General features: G+C 43.4%; 1 protein-coding gene across 5 annotated transcripts in view; it reads right to left on the reverse strand.

Annotated features, from left to right (window-relative positions):
* Positions 1–10,439: 10,439 nt before the first annotated feature.
* The window catches only part of LOC105074942 (rho-related GTP-binding protein RhoH), a 37,933-nt gene continuing 31,671 nt past the window's right edge, over positions 10,440–16,701 (reverse strand). For all 5 annotated transcript variants that reach the window (XM_074348962.1, XM_074348946.1, XM_074348951.1 and 2 more), the window contains one exon: positions 10,440–14,433. In XM_074348962.1, the coding sequence (XP_074205063.1) occupies positions 13,643–14,218 (576 nt within the window). In that variant the 5' untranslated portion in view covers positions 14,219–14,433 and the 3' untranslated portion in view covers positions 10,440–13,642. The remainder of the gene's footprint in view (positions 14,434–16,701) is intronic.

Genomic DNA, 16,701 nt, shown 5'->3' on the forward strand with positions numbered 1-16,701 from the left:
TTGCCCTCTTATCTTTTTTCTGTCTTTCTTCCTAAAAGAGGTGTCATTTGGTAAGAGGGAAAAAAAGAGATTCTTTCAGCAGAATGAGGCACTAGAGTTTTCCTGTAAGAGGTAGTTGAATATTAGTAGTAGAAATGCTGAGAGTGGAAATTTCACTCTGAAGCCCAGGAAGCCTCTTCCTAGGGAGCTCAAAGGAAGGGGGACAGAGTCCAAGTTTGGTGGAAGAGAAGGGGGAGAACTAGATTACACAGGGTTTGACTGATGCCTTGTGGAGGAAGTAAAGGGCTGTACTCTGAGTAAGAGGAGCTGCCTAGTAATGAGGCTTCCTCTCCAGAGATGGACTGTATCTTATACACACCAGACATGGTAGCCATAACCAAGGGCAGGTTTACCTCTTCTCTTATCTCAGTTTCTTGTCAGTCCTCATCTTTCACAGCGTTTGGGGCCAGTCTTCCCCCAGTCAGGACTGCTGGTCCCCGTCGTGCAGGCTGTTCACTGAACAAAACTCTAGGTAGAAGGGACAGTGGAGACTGAAACTGAGCCTGTGCCGGGCTTGCCGAGCTCTGTGGGCTGCAGAGGGGCCATGTGCACCCAGAGCAGGCACATTTTCTAATCCTTACAAAGGTGCCCTGCAGGCTAGCGGCGCTGGACCAGCTGCCTCACCCTCAGATCCTCCTGCCTCCTCCTCTTCCCTTTACCACAGGGGCCATGGCAGAGAACGGTCGGTGTGTAAGTCTCCACCGTATAATGTGGGCTGGGGACATGGGCCAGACTCCCAACTCCTCTCCTCCCTCTCCCTTGACCACTCCTCCATCTCTCCCTCACGCCTCTTCCAGGGCCTCTTACACACAGACCTCACTTTCTCAGCAGAAGGAGATGGAGGTTGAAGGAGAAAAATTATTCACTACATAACAAGTGATCATCTTCTACAGAGGGCAGAAAGAAGGAAACAGACCCCGCAGAATACTGCAGCCTCGCTGGGCCCCTAGGCCCGAGCCTCGAGCTAAGAGGAAGGCTGTGGAAGAGGACAGCCCAGAAACGAAGCCTGGGTAACAGCGTCAGAACTGCGACCACAGGAGGCCGCTGCCTCCTCCCGCAGCTGTGCGGTGAGTCGGCTTGGCTGGCTTCCAGCTCAAACACCTGCTGTGGCCCAAGTCTTTCAGCCAAAATCAGCCCCAAGCTGATTCTAGCTTAGTTCCCTCCCCTCTACCTTTGGGGGAGCTTTGAAAGTGTGGGAAATGTGAGTACACAAGTCTGGTTGACTTACCCACTTCAGGCTGCCCCCGCCTCCCCCGAGGGACTGGGCTTTCGCTGCTCTAGGCAGTCGCTTTTCTGAGCCCCATGGTGAGATCTGTTCCTTCTGGTTTCATTCCTATGAGAGCAGGCTAAGACCCAGAGCTTCATCTGGAGCTGAGGAGTAACCTGGTACCACAGGGCTTCTGACTTCAAGGAGACCAGGTGTGCACCGTCATCACCATAACAAGGTGAACACTTGGTACACTCTCATTACATACCAAGCTCCTTCCATTCAGTGCCTCACCTGATCCTCACAACCTGAGGTATTACTCTCTTCATTTCATAGATGAAAAAACTGAGACTCAGAAATATTATAAAGCTTGCTCCCACCAACTCCACCAACCCATCAAAATTCTCTCCTCCTGTCTCTTTAGATATGATCATGTGTCAAACTGTATTTATTGCAGCCCTTCTTCAAGGGAAAGGGTCCCTAGGAATCCATTTCAAAGATTCACACTTGACAGGAATGGCCAGAGAATCAGACTAGACACGGAAAGAAAAGAATGTATAGCTAAAGGTCAACTAGACTGTTGTCTGATGGTCAGCTGGGAATGGGGGAAGGAGGTGCAAGGGTGACTAATTTCCCAGAGCAAGTCTTTATCTCATTACAATCTGTCAGAAAATTGCGTAGGTGTTTTATTGAAAACACTGATTTTCTTCCCAGAAGGAGGTTTTGAATTACATCATACATGGAAAGGGTCTTAATCTGGGACAATTTTTCTTTTTAATGCTATTACAGTCAACATCACATTATAATGATGTATTACATGACTGTTGCAATTTAAGTATGTAGTAATAACACAAAATCATGTGTCAGAGTAATCCCAAGAAAGCAGGATCAACCTACATACCCCGCCTATAATAGCTGCTTAATAAATGTTTATTCAGAGAAGAAATGAGTGAATGAACTTTCCCAAACAGAGAAGGAATGAGTGAACTAGATCAAAGCTGCTCAAAGTGTGGTCCAAAAACCAGACAAGGCAGGTCTGCAAACTGTTACTGGACCACAGCAAGAGAAGCACAGAAATCAAGAGTATGTATTTAGAAAATTTTTTAACAGTTGGGTAATGTCTGTTGAATCTAATATTAAAAAATAGGACTTGCGTATTTCGGTCTTTTTTTACTTCATTTTTTTCCTTTTAATTCTTTGTCTTTTTTCCTTCTAGGAATTTATTGTGCTTTTAAGCAGTTTTGGTCTGCAATGATTGGAAATTTTAAAAAGAAAGAAAAGGTCTTTTACCGCAGTAGTTTAATCAGATCACAGACCCATCAGAAAGGCCAGATGACTCTGTCACGTGAAAAGTTCCATTCTGAGAACACCCTGGCAGAGAAGAGACCCTGAGTCCGTTCTGCACAAACCTCCAGCCAGTCAGCTCTAACAACAGCCTCAACCAAGATGACTGTCATTTTTTGGAGGGGAGGGAAATAGTGTGTCCATTCAAGAGTCCTCATCGAACAGCTTCTCAGAGCCACGCCACAGCTTAGAGGCTCAGCCACATTCATGCCCTCCTCCCTTCCCCACCCCCAAACTTCAGAACGAACCAGGGAGAATCAGAGATGTTGGCATCAAAGCAGAGCAAAATCCGAGGCTCTGTGTTGTGGCAGGATGAGGGTTTTCTTCCCCCCTCACCCCTCTTCCTTCCTCCCCAGAGCCCCCTCCCAGCCCTTCCTGGGAGGAAGTCTGGTAAAATGGAGGAAAGTGGCTGTGAGAGCCTAACATCGAATAGTTCTGTCTGACACGTGTCAATAGTAATCAAGGGAAGGTGTGTTTGTGTCATAGCTGTTTCACTCTGAAGGACATAAGCCTCCACCAGGGACCTTCTGCATGGAGTCTAAGCCTACAGGAGGGGCAGAGAAGGTACAAAAAGATGGGAGGATGGCAGAGGGGAAAAGATGGGCAAAGAAGACCAGAGAAAGAAGAGCTGGATGGATGGTCGTCAAACTCTGTAATGAACTCACAGGTGACTTGATAGGAAAGTAAAGACATCTCTGGACTTCACATCTGTCATACTAAGACTTTTCTTTCTGGGACTGGGTGTTCCTACAGGCCCTCCCAGTTATGTAACCAAGGAGCTGGAGTGTGGAACCGTCAGGAGCACAGACTTGAGACAGATTGCCTGGACGGAATCTTGACTCTGACACATGCTAGGTGTCTGACCTTGGGTAAGTTTCCTTATCTGTGAAATAGGGATGAAAATAGTACCTTCCTCTTGGGTGCTCACAAGAAAACAATTTAACATACATAAAGTACATAGTGCCAGATATATCTGTGGTTTTTACTGTGGCTTTAAGCAAGGCCACACACACACACACACACACACACACACACACACACACACACACATATTTCCAGTACAAAGTTCAATAGATGCCCACAGATGCAATTAACAAGCATGTCGTTACAGGTTCCTCGGAAAAATCTGGGATAGTTACCATACTGCCTGTACAGACAACAGCGTAGGAGTATGTATACTCATTAACAAGCTGACATTAAAAGCTGTTCACAAGACAGTAAATGAAAAAAAAACAGATTGGAAATTAGGTTGTACCATACGATCCTATTTTTGTAAAAATACACGTGTATGCATATAAGAAAAAATTCTGGAGAGGTAAATACAAAAATTGACGGAACAGGGATTATTGGAGTCATTTTAATTGTCTTTTGCTTTCTAATTTTTTCAACAATGAGCATGCAATATTTGTATAATCTGGGAGAGACAGATGTAGAAATATATACCTGTGCAAAGAATCTTTCCTTTATAATTCCTTTAACCTGTTCCAACCAGGCTGGCTTGCAGATTTCCCTTCTGAGCATTTGGGTGGAGGAAGGAAGAACATCCTTCAGGTTCCCCCGGAGCCCCTGAAGCCCCAGCCCTGAGTGATTCAAGGCTCATAGCTCTGACTGTTGAGCTTATAATAACAGGCAAGGCGGCGCTGCTGGCTGGCTGCCGTGTTCTGGGTCTTTCTGCGCCTCTACTGTTGCTGGTTTCATGGGCTGGTCTTTCCCACTGACATTTTCTTCTTTTTTTTTAATCACCTGCCATTGCCTCTGACATTTTAAGAGAAGGGTAAACCTTTAGACTTCTATCATTAGAAAAGACCATGAAAAGGAATATATATATATACCTATATATATAGATATATATATATATAGCTGATTCACTATGCTGTACACCAGAGATTAACACAACATTGTAAACTGACTATACTTCAATTTAAAAAAACAAAATAAAAATGAGTGATAAAAGGGAAAAAAAAATAAATTTCCATCATTGAAACCTGAAACAAATGGACACGGAGTCTAGAGCTCAAAGGTAGAGGCTGGGAGACAAAACCTGGGCCTCAAGTCCCAGTTTTTCCTGAAGCCACGTGTATGTCCCTGGGCAGCTAGAGAGTCAGTTTCTTCGTCTGCAAAGTGATGAGGTTGAGCTAAATCCTCCCTGAGGTCTCTTCCAATTCCAAAAATGTGAGCTAGTAATAGCATATTAATATAATATAATAATAGTAATAATATACAATATAATATACTATATTATATTATATAAACTAATACTATATAGTATAATAATTGTAATAATATGACAAAATAATAGAGAAGCAGAAGAAAATGTTCCAGCCATATTGACTTAGATCTTAGACCCTGAATGGAAGTATATACACTAACAGAGGGAGAGAAAAAAAACTCAGTGTGCATTTTCATGCAGTATCCAGAGAAGTATTACAAACATGGTTTGGGTACTGGATTAACAGATAACTTCCTTCTTTCAAGCTTTTCCATTTGTCAAGCAGAGATACAATCTATGTCTGTTAACTCATCTAATGAGCGCTTAGTAGACAATCACACAGGAGCGGGTTCAATTCTTTTGCTAAATGTGTTCTGATAATAAGGATGATAATAGTGACCGCCAGGGCTTAGACACAGAGACCTCGCTTCTGGTCAGCAGCTGTGTGCGTGGCCAGGACATGTCACATCGCCTCCCTGGGTCGCATCTCTCTCTCTCCTCCTTCACAGTGTCATCTGGAGCGTCAGAAGAAAGCCTAGCAGAGCAGAAGAAGGGGAGTTTGGAGCCAAGAGTTCCAAGTACGATCCTGATTCCGCCAAGTATGAGTTAGGTGCACAGAGATGAGTCACGTAGCCCTCCTGAGCCTTAGCTTTCTTGCCTATAAAACGGGCCAAATAATAATAACCCACAGCATTGTTGTGAGGTCATCTGAGACACCATATATGAAGTACTTGATCGTTTATAGAGTGCTAAGCAAATACTGGCTAATTCCATAAGACATGGAAAAGCACTTTGGGCACTTTCAAAGTGCTATATGAATGAATGTGTGAGATGATGGTAATGAGGATTGATTCACTCAAGAAGTAAGAGTTCTGCATGTACTGTGGGCACAGCACCATTTTTGATGCTGGAGATACCAAAGATGGGTGGCACGGGTACCTGGCTGCAGAGAGAAATGATGAGAAGGAGAAAGGGAGAGGGAGAGATGTACCTGCCTGAGAAGTTCATGCACACAGTGGAGGGCTTTCTGAAAATTTTTTTAAAAATATCTTGAATCAAAATACTCAGTAAATCTTTAGTTCCCTGAGATTACAGCTTTACAATCCAACAACTGCCCTTTGGTTAATTCCGGTGACTCACTTGTCAATTGCACCTCTGCCTTTTTCCATCAGTGTGAAAGTTCCACAGACAGAAGACAGATTGGGGCACCTTACCATGTTCTATTTAAACCATAAAGGGCGAGCTCTCCAACTGCATCAGCAGATGGGCTCTAGCTTGCTGTAACATGGCTGCTTCTTAAGCCCGTGCTACCATGTACATGGACAGATTCTTGGAATTGCTCTACAGGGCCCAGCAGGCAAGCTCTTGCTTTACTTTGAGTCCTATCTAGACCCTGAGTTCTAGTCATTTCCTTCCTTGTTTTCAGAATCCATTGGAAACTTTTCTATGTAAGCCCCCAGCACCACCCTGCTTCTGTAAATCCTGTCACTTTTCTATGCCAGTCTATTTGCTAATCCATCCCTTGGAACAGCCCTAACCCAATAGTCAGATGGGTTGGAATCCCCAGTGAAGTCAGTCACTTCTGGAGGGAACTGGGTATTGAACACTGATTATTGTGAAAAGCATATGTGTCCCTTTTTTGAGGCCAGCAGAGAAAAAGTTAAGCCTGCTTTCTTTTTCAGAGGGATGGTTTATTTTTAAATGATGTAGTTTATCTACATCATCCAGGCTTCTCAGTTAGAAGAATAAACTATCCAGTGTTCCCTCTCCCTTTTCCTAATTCATTTCTTTATAGCACTGACCACCCATCCACATTTACCTGATTTGTTTGCATAATTATCTGCACATACACAGCTATCCCCACCTAACTAGATCCTAAACTCCATAAAAGCAGCAGCTTTGGCAGTTTGCAGTCTTGGTGCTAAAAATGTCCTGGTCCCATGGGGGAATGGAAACAGAAACACATAGTTATGAAACAACATGGTAAATCAGTGATGGCGAGATGCTCGGGTTATCTCATGTAGTGACTGAGTCCTCTACTTTGAATCACCCCCATAGCCAACATAAGGATCCCAGTAAATGCTGAATGAATAAACCAGTGAACGGAGCCTTTGCTGATCCCTTCTATAAAATGCTGAAATGTACCTGCTTCGTGCTAAGAAAAAATCTTGCAAATTATAAAGTACAGGAAAACTGGATTGAAAAGTGAACTTGTGAAAAGTGAACAAGTAAAACAAAACCTCTCTCTTCATGAAGCTTAGAGAAAGAGCACCCAAAGGGTGGTAGGGAGAGTGAGGTGGGCTGAGTCTGCCACCAACTCACAGAGCTTCGGAAAGATCTTAATGTCTTCATCCACCACAGAGCAGGATCCTCCCAGCTCTGCCGTGTATAATATGGCAACTGAATGGTATAGCTGCCATTTATTGCAGACTTAGTATGTGCCAGACGTAGTGCAACCTTCACCTGTATTCATTCCTTTAATCCTCACCACCCTATCATATTATTTTCTCCACTTTACGGATGAGGAAACCAATGTGCAGAGGCTAGTTAACTTGCACAAGACTGCAAAGCTAGGGAGTGTCAGAGCTGGAATTCAAGTTCTGGCAATTTGACTGTAGAATCTGAACTTTTTAAAAACTTTCAAAATTATAAATTATATTAGGCATACACAAGAGTTGTAAAAAAACACATAAGTTTTTGAAGAATAAGTAACAGAAAAAATTAAATGATCATTCATGTACCCACTTCCCAAACTTAAGAAATAGAACATTACCAATACCTGTGACACCCCTGGGTGACCCTGCTCAATTGTATTCCCTTCCCTCCCCAGAAGAGGTAACCACTTATTTAAATGCTGTGTTAATCATTTCCATGCTTAAATGTTTTTGACCCTATTATATTAAGTTTTGCTTGAATTTTAACTTCATATAAATGGAATCATACTATATATATATATATATTGCTACTAGTTTTTTAATCTTTTATTTTTCTTTCTTTTTTTTAAGTGGAGGTACTGGGGATTGAACCCAGGACTTCATGCTGCTAAGCATGCACTCTATCACTGAGCTACACCCATCCCCCACTACTTGCTTTATTTTCAACTTTGTCTACATTTATTTATATTGGTATGTATAGCTATAGTTCATTTTGATTGTTGCATAGTATTCTATGTGTGAACATACCAACATTTAGACATTCCCTTTGGATGACAGTGGGTTCTTTCTAGTTTTTGCTATCCCCTACAATGCTACTAAGAACATTCTCATACAGGCTTGCCAGGAAATCTATGCAAGCATATCTCCAGGGCATGAAATATCTAGGTCAAGGGTGTAAAATATTCAACACTACTTAGCAATGCCAAAATGTTATATTAATTTACATCCCCACAAGATGCATATAAGTTTATTGCTTCATATCCTTGCCGATACTTCATAGTCATACTTTTTCTCTGCTAATGTGGTGGCATGACAATGATATCTCATTATGGATTTAGTTTGCATTCCCCTGACTCCTGGTGAGACTGAACACCTTTTCTGTTGTTTATTGGTCATGCATATTTCCCCTTCTGAGAAATGGCCATTTTAAAACTGAGCTGTTTTTATTGTTGATTCATAGTGGTTCTTTATATATTTATAGCAGAGCTTCTTAAATAAAAATATGCCATTAGAAGACCCACAATTCTTGAACCCTGCTATTCCAGAATTACTCTTTTGCTTATTCAGATTAAAATTAATCAACACACTCCATTCTCTCCCAAGCAAATAGAGATCAAGCGTGGCACTTCCTCGGTTTTGAGGTTCAGGACAGTGCAGTTAGCCAGGCTGTCAAACCCATATCCTTCAGAAGCAAGAAGCCATTACTTACCATGAGGGGCATGGTGAGGAAATGCCATCCTGGAGCCCCGTGGAAGTTGGAGGCATAGAGGAGAAGCTGCTCAGCAGGTGTGAGGGAGTCACAGCTATTGACAGATAAGCATCACCAAAGCCGGAAAAAACACCCAACTGTTCTTTCCTCCCACCCTCTGACTTCTAGCCAAAGTCTCCCAAGAGCTGCATCCAAGTGGAAGCTAGCCAGGAAGAGATCCTGGGTGACGCAGTCCCAGGGTTAGCTCCCCAGGCACGGGGAGGGCAGCCAAGGGTGGAAAATGGAAATGGCAGGGGGAGGGGGCGGGGGGGAACAGCCAGCAGGGACCACCAGGACAGTGGGGTAAGAACCACCTGAGACTTTTTAATAGGGAAAAGGATGAAAGGAAGCTCTCGCAGGAAGGCTGCCAAGCCTTAATCATCAACGTGTGACAGGGATCATTCTCAGCATCTTAGCTAAATTAGCACGCGCAGTGAACTTTAAATATAATTCACCATATAATAAATAAACTGGTCAAGTTTAATTACACCGAAATTACATGGCAAAACTGGGACATTTTGAAAAGTAACAGCATGAAGGAAGTATCTCCATATATCTGCCTGAGCCTCAGTTTCTTATAACAGAAAGAGAATATTATCCACCTTATGAGCATGTTCTGAGGATTTAATGAGAGGAGGACTGTAAAGTGCCCAGCACAAACCCAGAAGCAGGAGGCATTCAAATGTAGTTTGTCGCTATTGCCACCGCATGCCATTTTACTCACTGTACCCTGTTGAACGTTGCTACCAATGGCGCCTACATCTGTGTAGGTTTCCCATCTCGTGGCCCACTGCTGACAAGTTCTGGAATATTCTGATCTTATCCAGAATGTTCAGCCTATGTATCTGCATAGACACATAAAAAATCCATACTGGCACCAGCATTTGAACAATAGTTCCACAATCATTATTGTGCTAATTCTTAGAGTAACCCAGGAATTAGTATCTGTTTTAAGTTAGGGAAACTGAAGCTGAAAGACACATGACCCAGACTTTGTGACTCCAAAACAGATCACAGCTGTCTGGACTCTTACTGCCTCATCATGTCTGTCCATTAAGTGTTAAGTTCCATGTCAGGATGTATTTTAGAATCGACCACAAAAATTAATGTGGACTTTAGGGTGACTCGAGTGCTCTTTAGGAACTTTACATCACAAGTGATTTCTGTGGTTTATTTTATCTTTTCTGTTGAAAAACTGCTGAAGATCTTGGAGAGTGTGTATGCATCTTTCCTTTATCAGAAGAGATACAGACTGAGGAGAAATAGGGCCCTACCTACCCTTGAGTTGTTCTGATCTGACTCAATTCATAGGAGAGCCTTCTCGGCTTCGGGGATGAACACTCACAGATGCCCAGTCCCCTCTGTGGTATCACAACCCAACAGGCGTGGCAAGCGGGACTCCTTCCATCCCATCCCATGATGGGTGAAGTGCCCTTCCCTAGTACCAGATCTTTAAACAGAAAGAACCAGGCTCTCCTCTCCCAGTCACTCCCTCATTCAAAGGAAATACCTGAGACCTGAGGGATGGAAAAGTAGTGAGATAAGAAAAAGAGAGTATTTTCCAAGCTTTTCGAAGCATCACAGCATGATGTATTGCATCTCTGCCAATTCATATGTAATCAACCTACAAAATTATACTGAAAAGCCAAGGGTTAGAGCAAACACCTTTGCAAATGACGGTGCTCTGTAACTTAGGTCCCTTTCTCATTGCAGGGAAGAAAAATAAAAGGGGGGATGGACAAAGAATTGAAATATTTTATTAAAAGCAATTTTTAAAATACAGGCCACTTGACTGGTAGGGTTGGGACCTACAAGGTTACATGAGATCGGATGTGGCAAAACCACATGGTTGGGCTGCTCTGGGAGGAAGTGGGGCACAGTGGTTTTGAGCAGAGCTTTGGAGTCCAACAGACCCGCTCAAGACTCCTGGTGCAGCCACTCACCTGCTGTCTGGCCTTGGACTTGCCGGTCAACGTTCAGTTTCCTGTGCAATATGGTACTCACAGTGTGGCTACCTACACTTCACGTGGTGAGATCACACACACACTCAAGTGCTTAGCACAGGGCCTGGCACATCCAAGCCCTCAATAAACTATAACCATTGCGATGCTTTCTGCTTTCTTGTCAGCCTAATTTCATCACACTAGCTTGTGCCACCGTATTTAGATAGTCAGTATAAAGTAGAACAGAATAGGATGAATTACTCAACCACTCAGCCAACTCCTTAATGTAAACAAGAGCATATTTAATGTTGCTACGCGGGATGGTTAAGAATCAACATACAATAGTCCACAAAAAAAGGTACTGCAAGTTTTGAAGTGTAAGAAGCATATGCCTGCATCTAAGCAGGAGAAAGAAATACACAGTCATGTAGAGCATAAACTGCATGGATTCCAAGAAAATGGCCTATTTTCACTTCTTACCCCTGCACAGCTGGTGAGGGTCTGCTTCCTTCCTGTAACCGCTTTGCAGCACATCCGTCCAATTCTTGACTTTCTCTCCAATTCAATTCAACACGACTTTGTTTAGCTGCCTTTCTTTCCCTGAGCTGGGCCCTGGGGACACTGAAATGAACAGGAGGTGGCTCTGCCTTCAAGAACTGTAGTCTAATAAGGGAGAGAGATGCTGACTGGCTTCAATTTATGCCAGTTCCTATCACTGGGGAGGGTTTACACGTGGATTCCTATTCTTAGGTGTGAGGGTTCTCAGAGGGGGCCTTTAAGCTTGGCTCCAGCCAACAAGCAGACGGCTCACCTGTGTGTCTGCCCAGGTGAAGGCAAAGTCACCTGGCCTCGCCCTCTCTGGCCTTCCCTGGTAATACCACTTCTGCCATGGAATCACCTCCTCTCCCCTCTCTTAGAATCAGGTAACTAGGCCTTCCCATTTTCAGATCCTGGCCCCCTATCCCCCAACCCACGTCAACCAATCTCTATTCAACAAGAAAGAAAGAAAAGCTTGGGGAAAGCTAGTTGTAATGATTAGAAATTGATTCCTGCTATTGTGTTAAATACCCTCCACCCTAAAGACTGACCCTGAAGGAAAACCTGCACGTGTTCTTTAAGACCGTTGGCGATTGATGGAGAAGAGGAGGAAGGTCAACAGGGATACTGAGGAGATGAACTCCCATCGCCTCACCTGCCTGGCCAGCTTTGAAGCCCTCCAACCCTCTGGCTGCCCAGCGTGGAGAGCTGGATATGGTAGTTCGCAAATTAAGGCACACAGGTGATACTGAGGAGAGGATGAGCTGTGGGCCTGGAGAGCTGGAGATGTCAGGGTGAAGGTAGCTATGTCAGCCCCAGGGAACTGAAGGAACCCGGGCCCCAGAGACGAAGACCCAGGTCCCAGCCCCTTTATTGGATGTGGATGAGCAAAGAGGAGAAAGAGAAGGCAATGTGGAGACAAGCACACGTTTGATTTTGACATTGATTAGCGCTATAAAGAATCGACCACATAACAAAAGTCTAATCATGGTCATTACGCCAACTGCTCACCGTTGGTGTGTGATGGCGTGTTACACCCTAACCACCATGAGCTTTAATAAACGTGATTCAGAGTGGTTCTAGGTTTTATTTGATTGGGTGAGTAAACGAAACACCTGGGTTCCAGCTTTTGCAATTTCTGAAGCGACATAGTCCTCTGTTCTCAACTTTAACATGATCAATGCCATTGCTTTTAAGCTATTAGATAGAATGGGGGTAGGCAGTGTTCCTATTTACTCAGTATTTCTCCTGATAACTTTTTATTATCTAAGCAATTGCTATACCGTTTTCCTGTTCCCTGTGCTTGAAATTTGTGATTTTTTCTGCTCAGGTGTTTCATATTCATGAAATTAGTAAAAGTTACAAATTCCACCTTTTTTCCAACACAGATACATATACACCTAGATATCTTCCCAATGATTCTGATTAGATCCTAAAATTAATAAATTATGTTGCCATGCCAGCTCAGGTTAGAGTTCAGACAACAAATTTGCTGAATTGCCGTCACAGAGAACCGAGTCTGGTCTTTCACAAGACCTACAACAAGCTAGGAGTCCCAGGGTCAGAAGACGCTGGCGAAGTGCAACGGTCCCCAAAGTGAAAGTCAGACTTCCTTGCGTCTGCTCCAAGCTCTGCTGCCATCGCTTAGAGCAGTCTGCTCTCTACCTGGAAGACGTTTCCTTCAGTCTGTTTTGGTGAATGAGAGAGGACTATTTAGTGCATAATTGGAGTTCATTAGGTGAAAGGCTATACCATAAATAAATGCTTTTAAAAAAAATAATCACAGAGACATATGACAGCTGTTTAAAGTCATTAGACAGTATCAAAGTATCTTACGGCATTGAAATGTATTTTATATACAACTCTGAATAAACAGTGGGTGGGAAATTAATTGCAAGAATCAGTTGATGGTTGTTTTAAAATTTGATTACCTAGTAAAATCTAGCAGGCAAGTGGTCTCAACAAAATGACTACTTCAGGTGAAAACAGTACCACTGCAGGCATGGCACAGCCCAGTAAGCTCATTTCACTCACACATCAGCTGGTGTTTGTGAGTAGGTAGGAAGACTTTCCAAGTGTAAAAACTAATTATATCCAAGAGCTATTCATTTAGTTATTATTTAAATAAAATGTCTTTAAATACAGAATGCTTTGGAAAACTCACTTCATTGTCCAAAATTGTGGAGACCGCTTTGGTTTTTTTAGTTGAAGATGGAGTATTCATTACAGTTGCTCAAGGCATCTTCTAGTTGGCAAGGGCAAAGAGTCCATTTGTAGAGTTTATTTTGTAAAAACATCCAGTAGCCAAGTCTCATCAATTGTATCCAAAAGGAAACACTTTTCAGGAAGGAAACGCTGCTGTATCCAGAAAGAGTATCAATCCTTGCTGGCTTGTGGGCTCTCCCTGTCTCAGTTAGTCTTTGGGCAGAGGAAACGAGTGTTGAGTAAAGTCTTTGGGGTTTAGAGGATCTTGCATTCATTAATGGAGAAGAACCTCCTTCTGTTGCGTCTCCTGGCTTGGTTGACAGCAGTTCGGACGGCACACTCAAATACCTGCTGTACCCCCCGATTGCTGAGGGCTGAGCACTCCAGGTAGCCCTTAGCTCTCACATCCTGGGCCAGTCTCTTTCCTTCTATGGCATTGACGCAGGAGGCCCTGTGGGGCCCCACCTCCCGCTGGTCAGTCTGGGTGGCCACCACCAGCACAGGGGTGCAGGGCAGGTTGCTCCTGACTTCACCGATCCACTTGTTTTTCAGGTTCAGGAAGGAGTTATGGTTGGCCACGGAGTAGCACATCAGCACCACGTCCGCCTGCTGGTAGGACAAGGGCCGGATACTCCTGAAGGCATCATTGCCGGCTGTGTCCCAGAGCCCCAGGCTGATCTGGATGCCATCCATGAAGACGTCCACGCCTGTATTCTCATACACCGTGGGCCTGTAGGCCTCCGGGAAGGTCTCTGAGGTGAAGCGCACCAACAGAGAGGTTTTCCCCACCGCAGAGTCTCCCACCAACACACACTTGATGGAACTCAGCATCTTCTCAGCCTGGGTTCCTAGTTACAGTTCAGAATCCCGAGGGAAAGAGCCCTCAGTGGGCTGCTGGGGCAAATGCCATTCAACACAGGGAATGAAAGCCAGATGGGCTTGTGTTCTCAGGACCTCTGACAGCAGTTTGCAGAATGTCACTTTGCCCGGTCCATCCAAAGGAGATGCACGATCTACTCTGGAAACCTCCAAAGGCTAGTCTTCAACTGGAACAGAAAGAGAAGGGGAGAAATTGAGTCTTTTTTCCCTTTCTTGATGATGGGCAGCTTCATCATTGGGAAACTGATTAAACAGGGGGGCCTCCTCAGTGGAGCCGTCCGACCCCACTTGTCTAACTCACCCTTATCCCGGCAGTGAAAGCTTGGACCTGTTATACCCCAGCACTTACACCCACAACCCCACCCAGTCAAGAAGCAGAAGCTGATTTGATCTCTAAAGTCAGCCTAGCGGTAAAAACACCAGCGACTGCTCTGGTGGCAACATGAAAAAGACCTCAACAGCAACCTGCTGTGTGAATGAGACGTGTTCAGACAGCTCTCTGTCAGCTTCTGCACCAAGAAGTGGGGACCGTGGCTGACAGCGGTCTTGGCTGCTTCAGTTTCTAGTGGATCCCAGCCACTTTGGGAACGGCAAGAAAGAGCAGTGTGACAAGCCACACATACTATAAACACTTCCCCTCATTTATCGATTAATCAGCCAGTCCTTGGTTTATGTGCTGAGGTCAGAGAGAAGAAATCACCAGAACTCTAAAAATTTGCTGTGGTTTTTCCCTTGAGGTTTTTTCAAAAAACTGACTACAGGTGTAACAGAAAGAGCAATGTCCTTGGCATTTTCTGCATCTGAAATCAGACTCCATCACCTATACAACAACACGGCTTTGAGCACATTGCTTGATCTCCAAGCCTCAGTTTACGAATCTGCAAGATTGTTACAAATTTAGGAACTACTTCTCAGAGATGTTGTGGGGATAAAATTATTTCTTTTCTGGACAGCTACCTATGTATCAGGAACTCTGCTAAGCTCCTGGTTAAACAAAATAACTTGCTTAAAAGCAACCATATTCAGTGCTTGTCACTTAAACAGAACCACATAAACATGACAAAATCTGAATTTCATGAAAGAGTTAAGTAAATTCTCATTCACTGCAGGTGGAAGAGCTCCAGACTGATGAGATCAGTCGTGGAGTTGGTGTCCCCGTCTGCCAAGGGATGTCATCACAAGGCCAGCCCAGCTTCAGACAAAGGAAATGTCTTTCAGACCAAATTTCAAAGTAAAGGTTATTAATACAATCTGGGCTTTTAACCTCCCCCACTGGCAATCTTCCTGCCATGTCACATGTAAAGTAATGTAAAACAGACCTATATGTCTGCTTCAAAACATAATTTTTAAAAAACACTCCTCTAAATCTGGACATTCCCCTCCAAGACAGTTTTATCCTTGTCAACCCACAGTCTGTTTAATTAGACATAATAGCCTTTGCAAATGAGTTAAATAAATAATTCACAGGATTTTCATGTATCCATTTTTTTACCACATATAAGCTGAGTGGCCTTGGTCAAGTTACTTAACCTCTCTGAGCCTTGGTTTCCTCATAAAAATGGAAAAATAAGAAATGCATCTTCTTGATGAAATTACTGTAGCAATTCAGTATGTGGAGAGTCTAACAGCACAGAACCTGGGACATGGGGTCTATGAGCAGGCACCATATTTTACTATTTATTTAAAATACCAAATATTGAATGTCCAAGCATAGGGGTTGGGGTGTCAAACATTTGCCTGGAGTCTCTCTGAAGACTCACATCCAGTCTCTCTCATACACAGTGGTCCTGGACACCTCTTTGTCACCAGACCTTTGAACAAGGTCCCCTTGGGAGCTCATTTGGGTCTCAGACTTCAGCTCCTTTTACATACAGATGACTTAAATGAAGCTTTTGTGACCCTTTGTTACTTAGTCCAGCCCTAAGACCCATTAAGACATGTTTTAAGTTTGATTTTGACCCTAATGTAGCAGGAAAAACATGCATGTAGTCAGGCTTTCGGTTATGAAAAAAATTTCTTCTAAGATATTGAGTAAAGCCAAGTTTCCTGAGTAAATATTGACAAAAGGAAGTCACTGGGGCAAAACTGTTAAGAACACAGACTATAAAGTCAGGTAGATCTGGAATTGCATCTGGGCTGACAAACTGACTACCTTAGAAGTTTCTTAACCTCCCTAAGTCTCAGTCTCCCACTCTGTAAAATGTGATGTGATAATATCTATAACACAGAGTTATTGAGAGTATTAAGTGTGCTCAGATGTATAAAATCCTTAGCATAGTACATAAAGTAAACATACTGTAAGTACATAGTCAGCAGGTAGAAAATACACAATAGTCCTCATTACTAATATCACTGTTAAATAGTAATTACTAAATATAATGATAAACAATTATTAATTGTAAGTGAGGAATCTGAAGTAGCATTAAAGAGGTTTC

Source organism: Camelus bactrianus, chromosome 2 (genome assembly GCF_048773025.1).
Source record: "Camelus bactrianus isolate YW-2024 breed Bactrian camel chromosome 2, ASM4877302v1, whole genome shotgun sequence".
NCBI classification, from domain to species: domain Eukaryota; kingdom Metazoa; phylum Chordata; class Mammalia; order Artiodactyla; family Camelidae; genus Camelus; species Camelus bactrianus.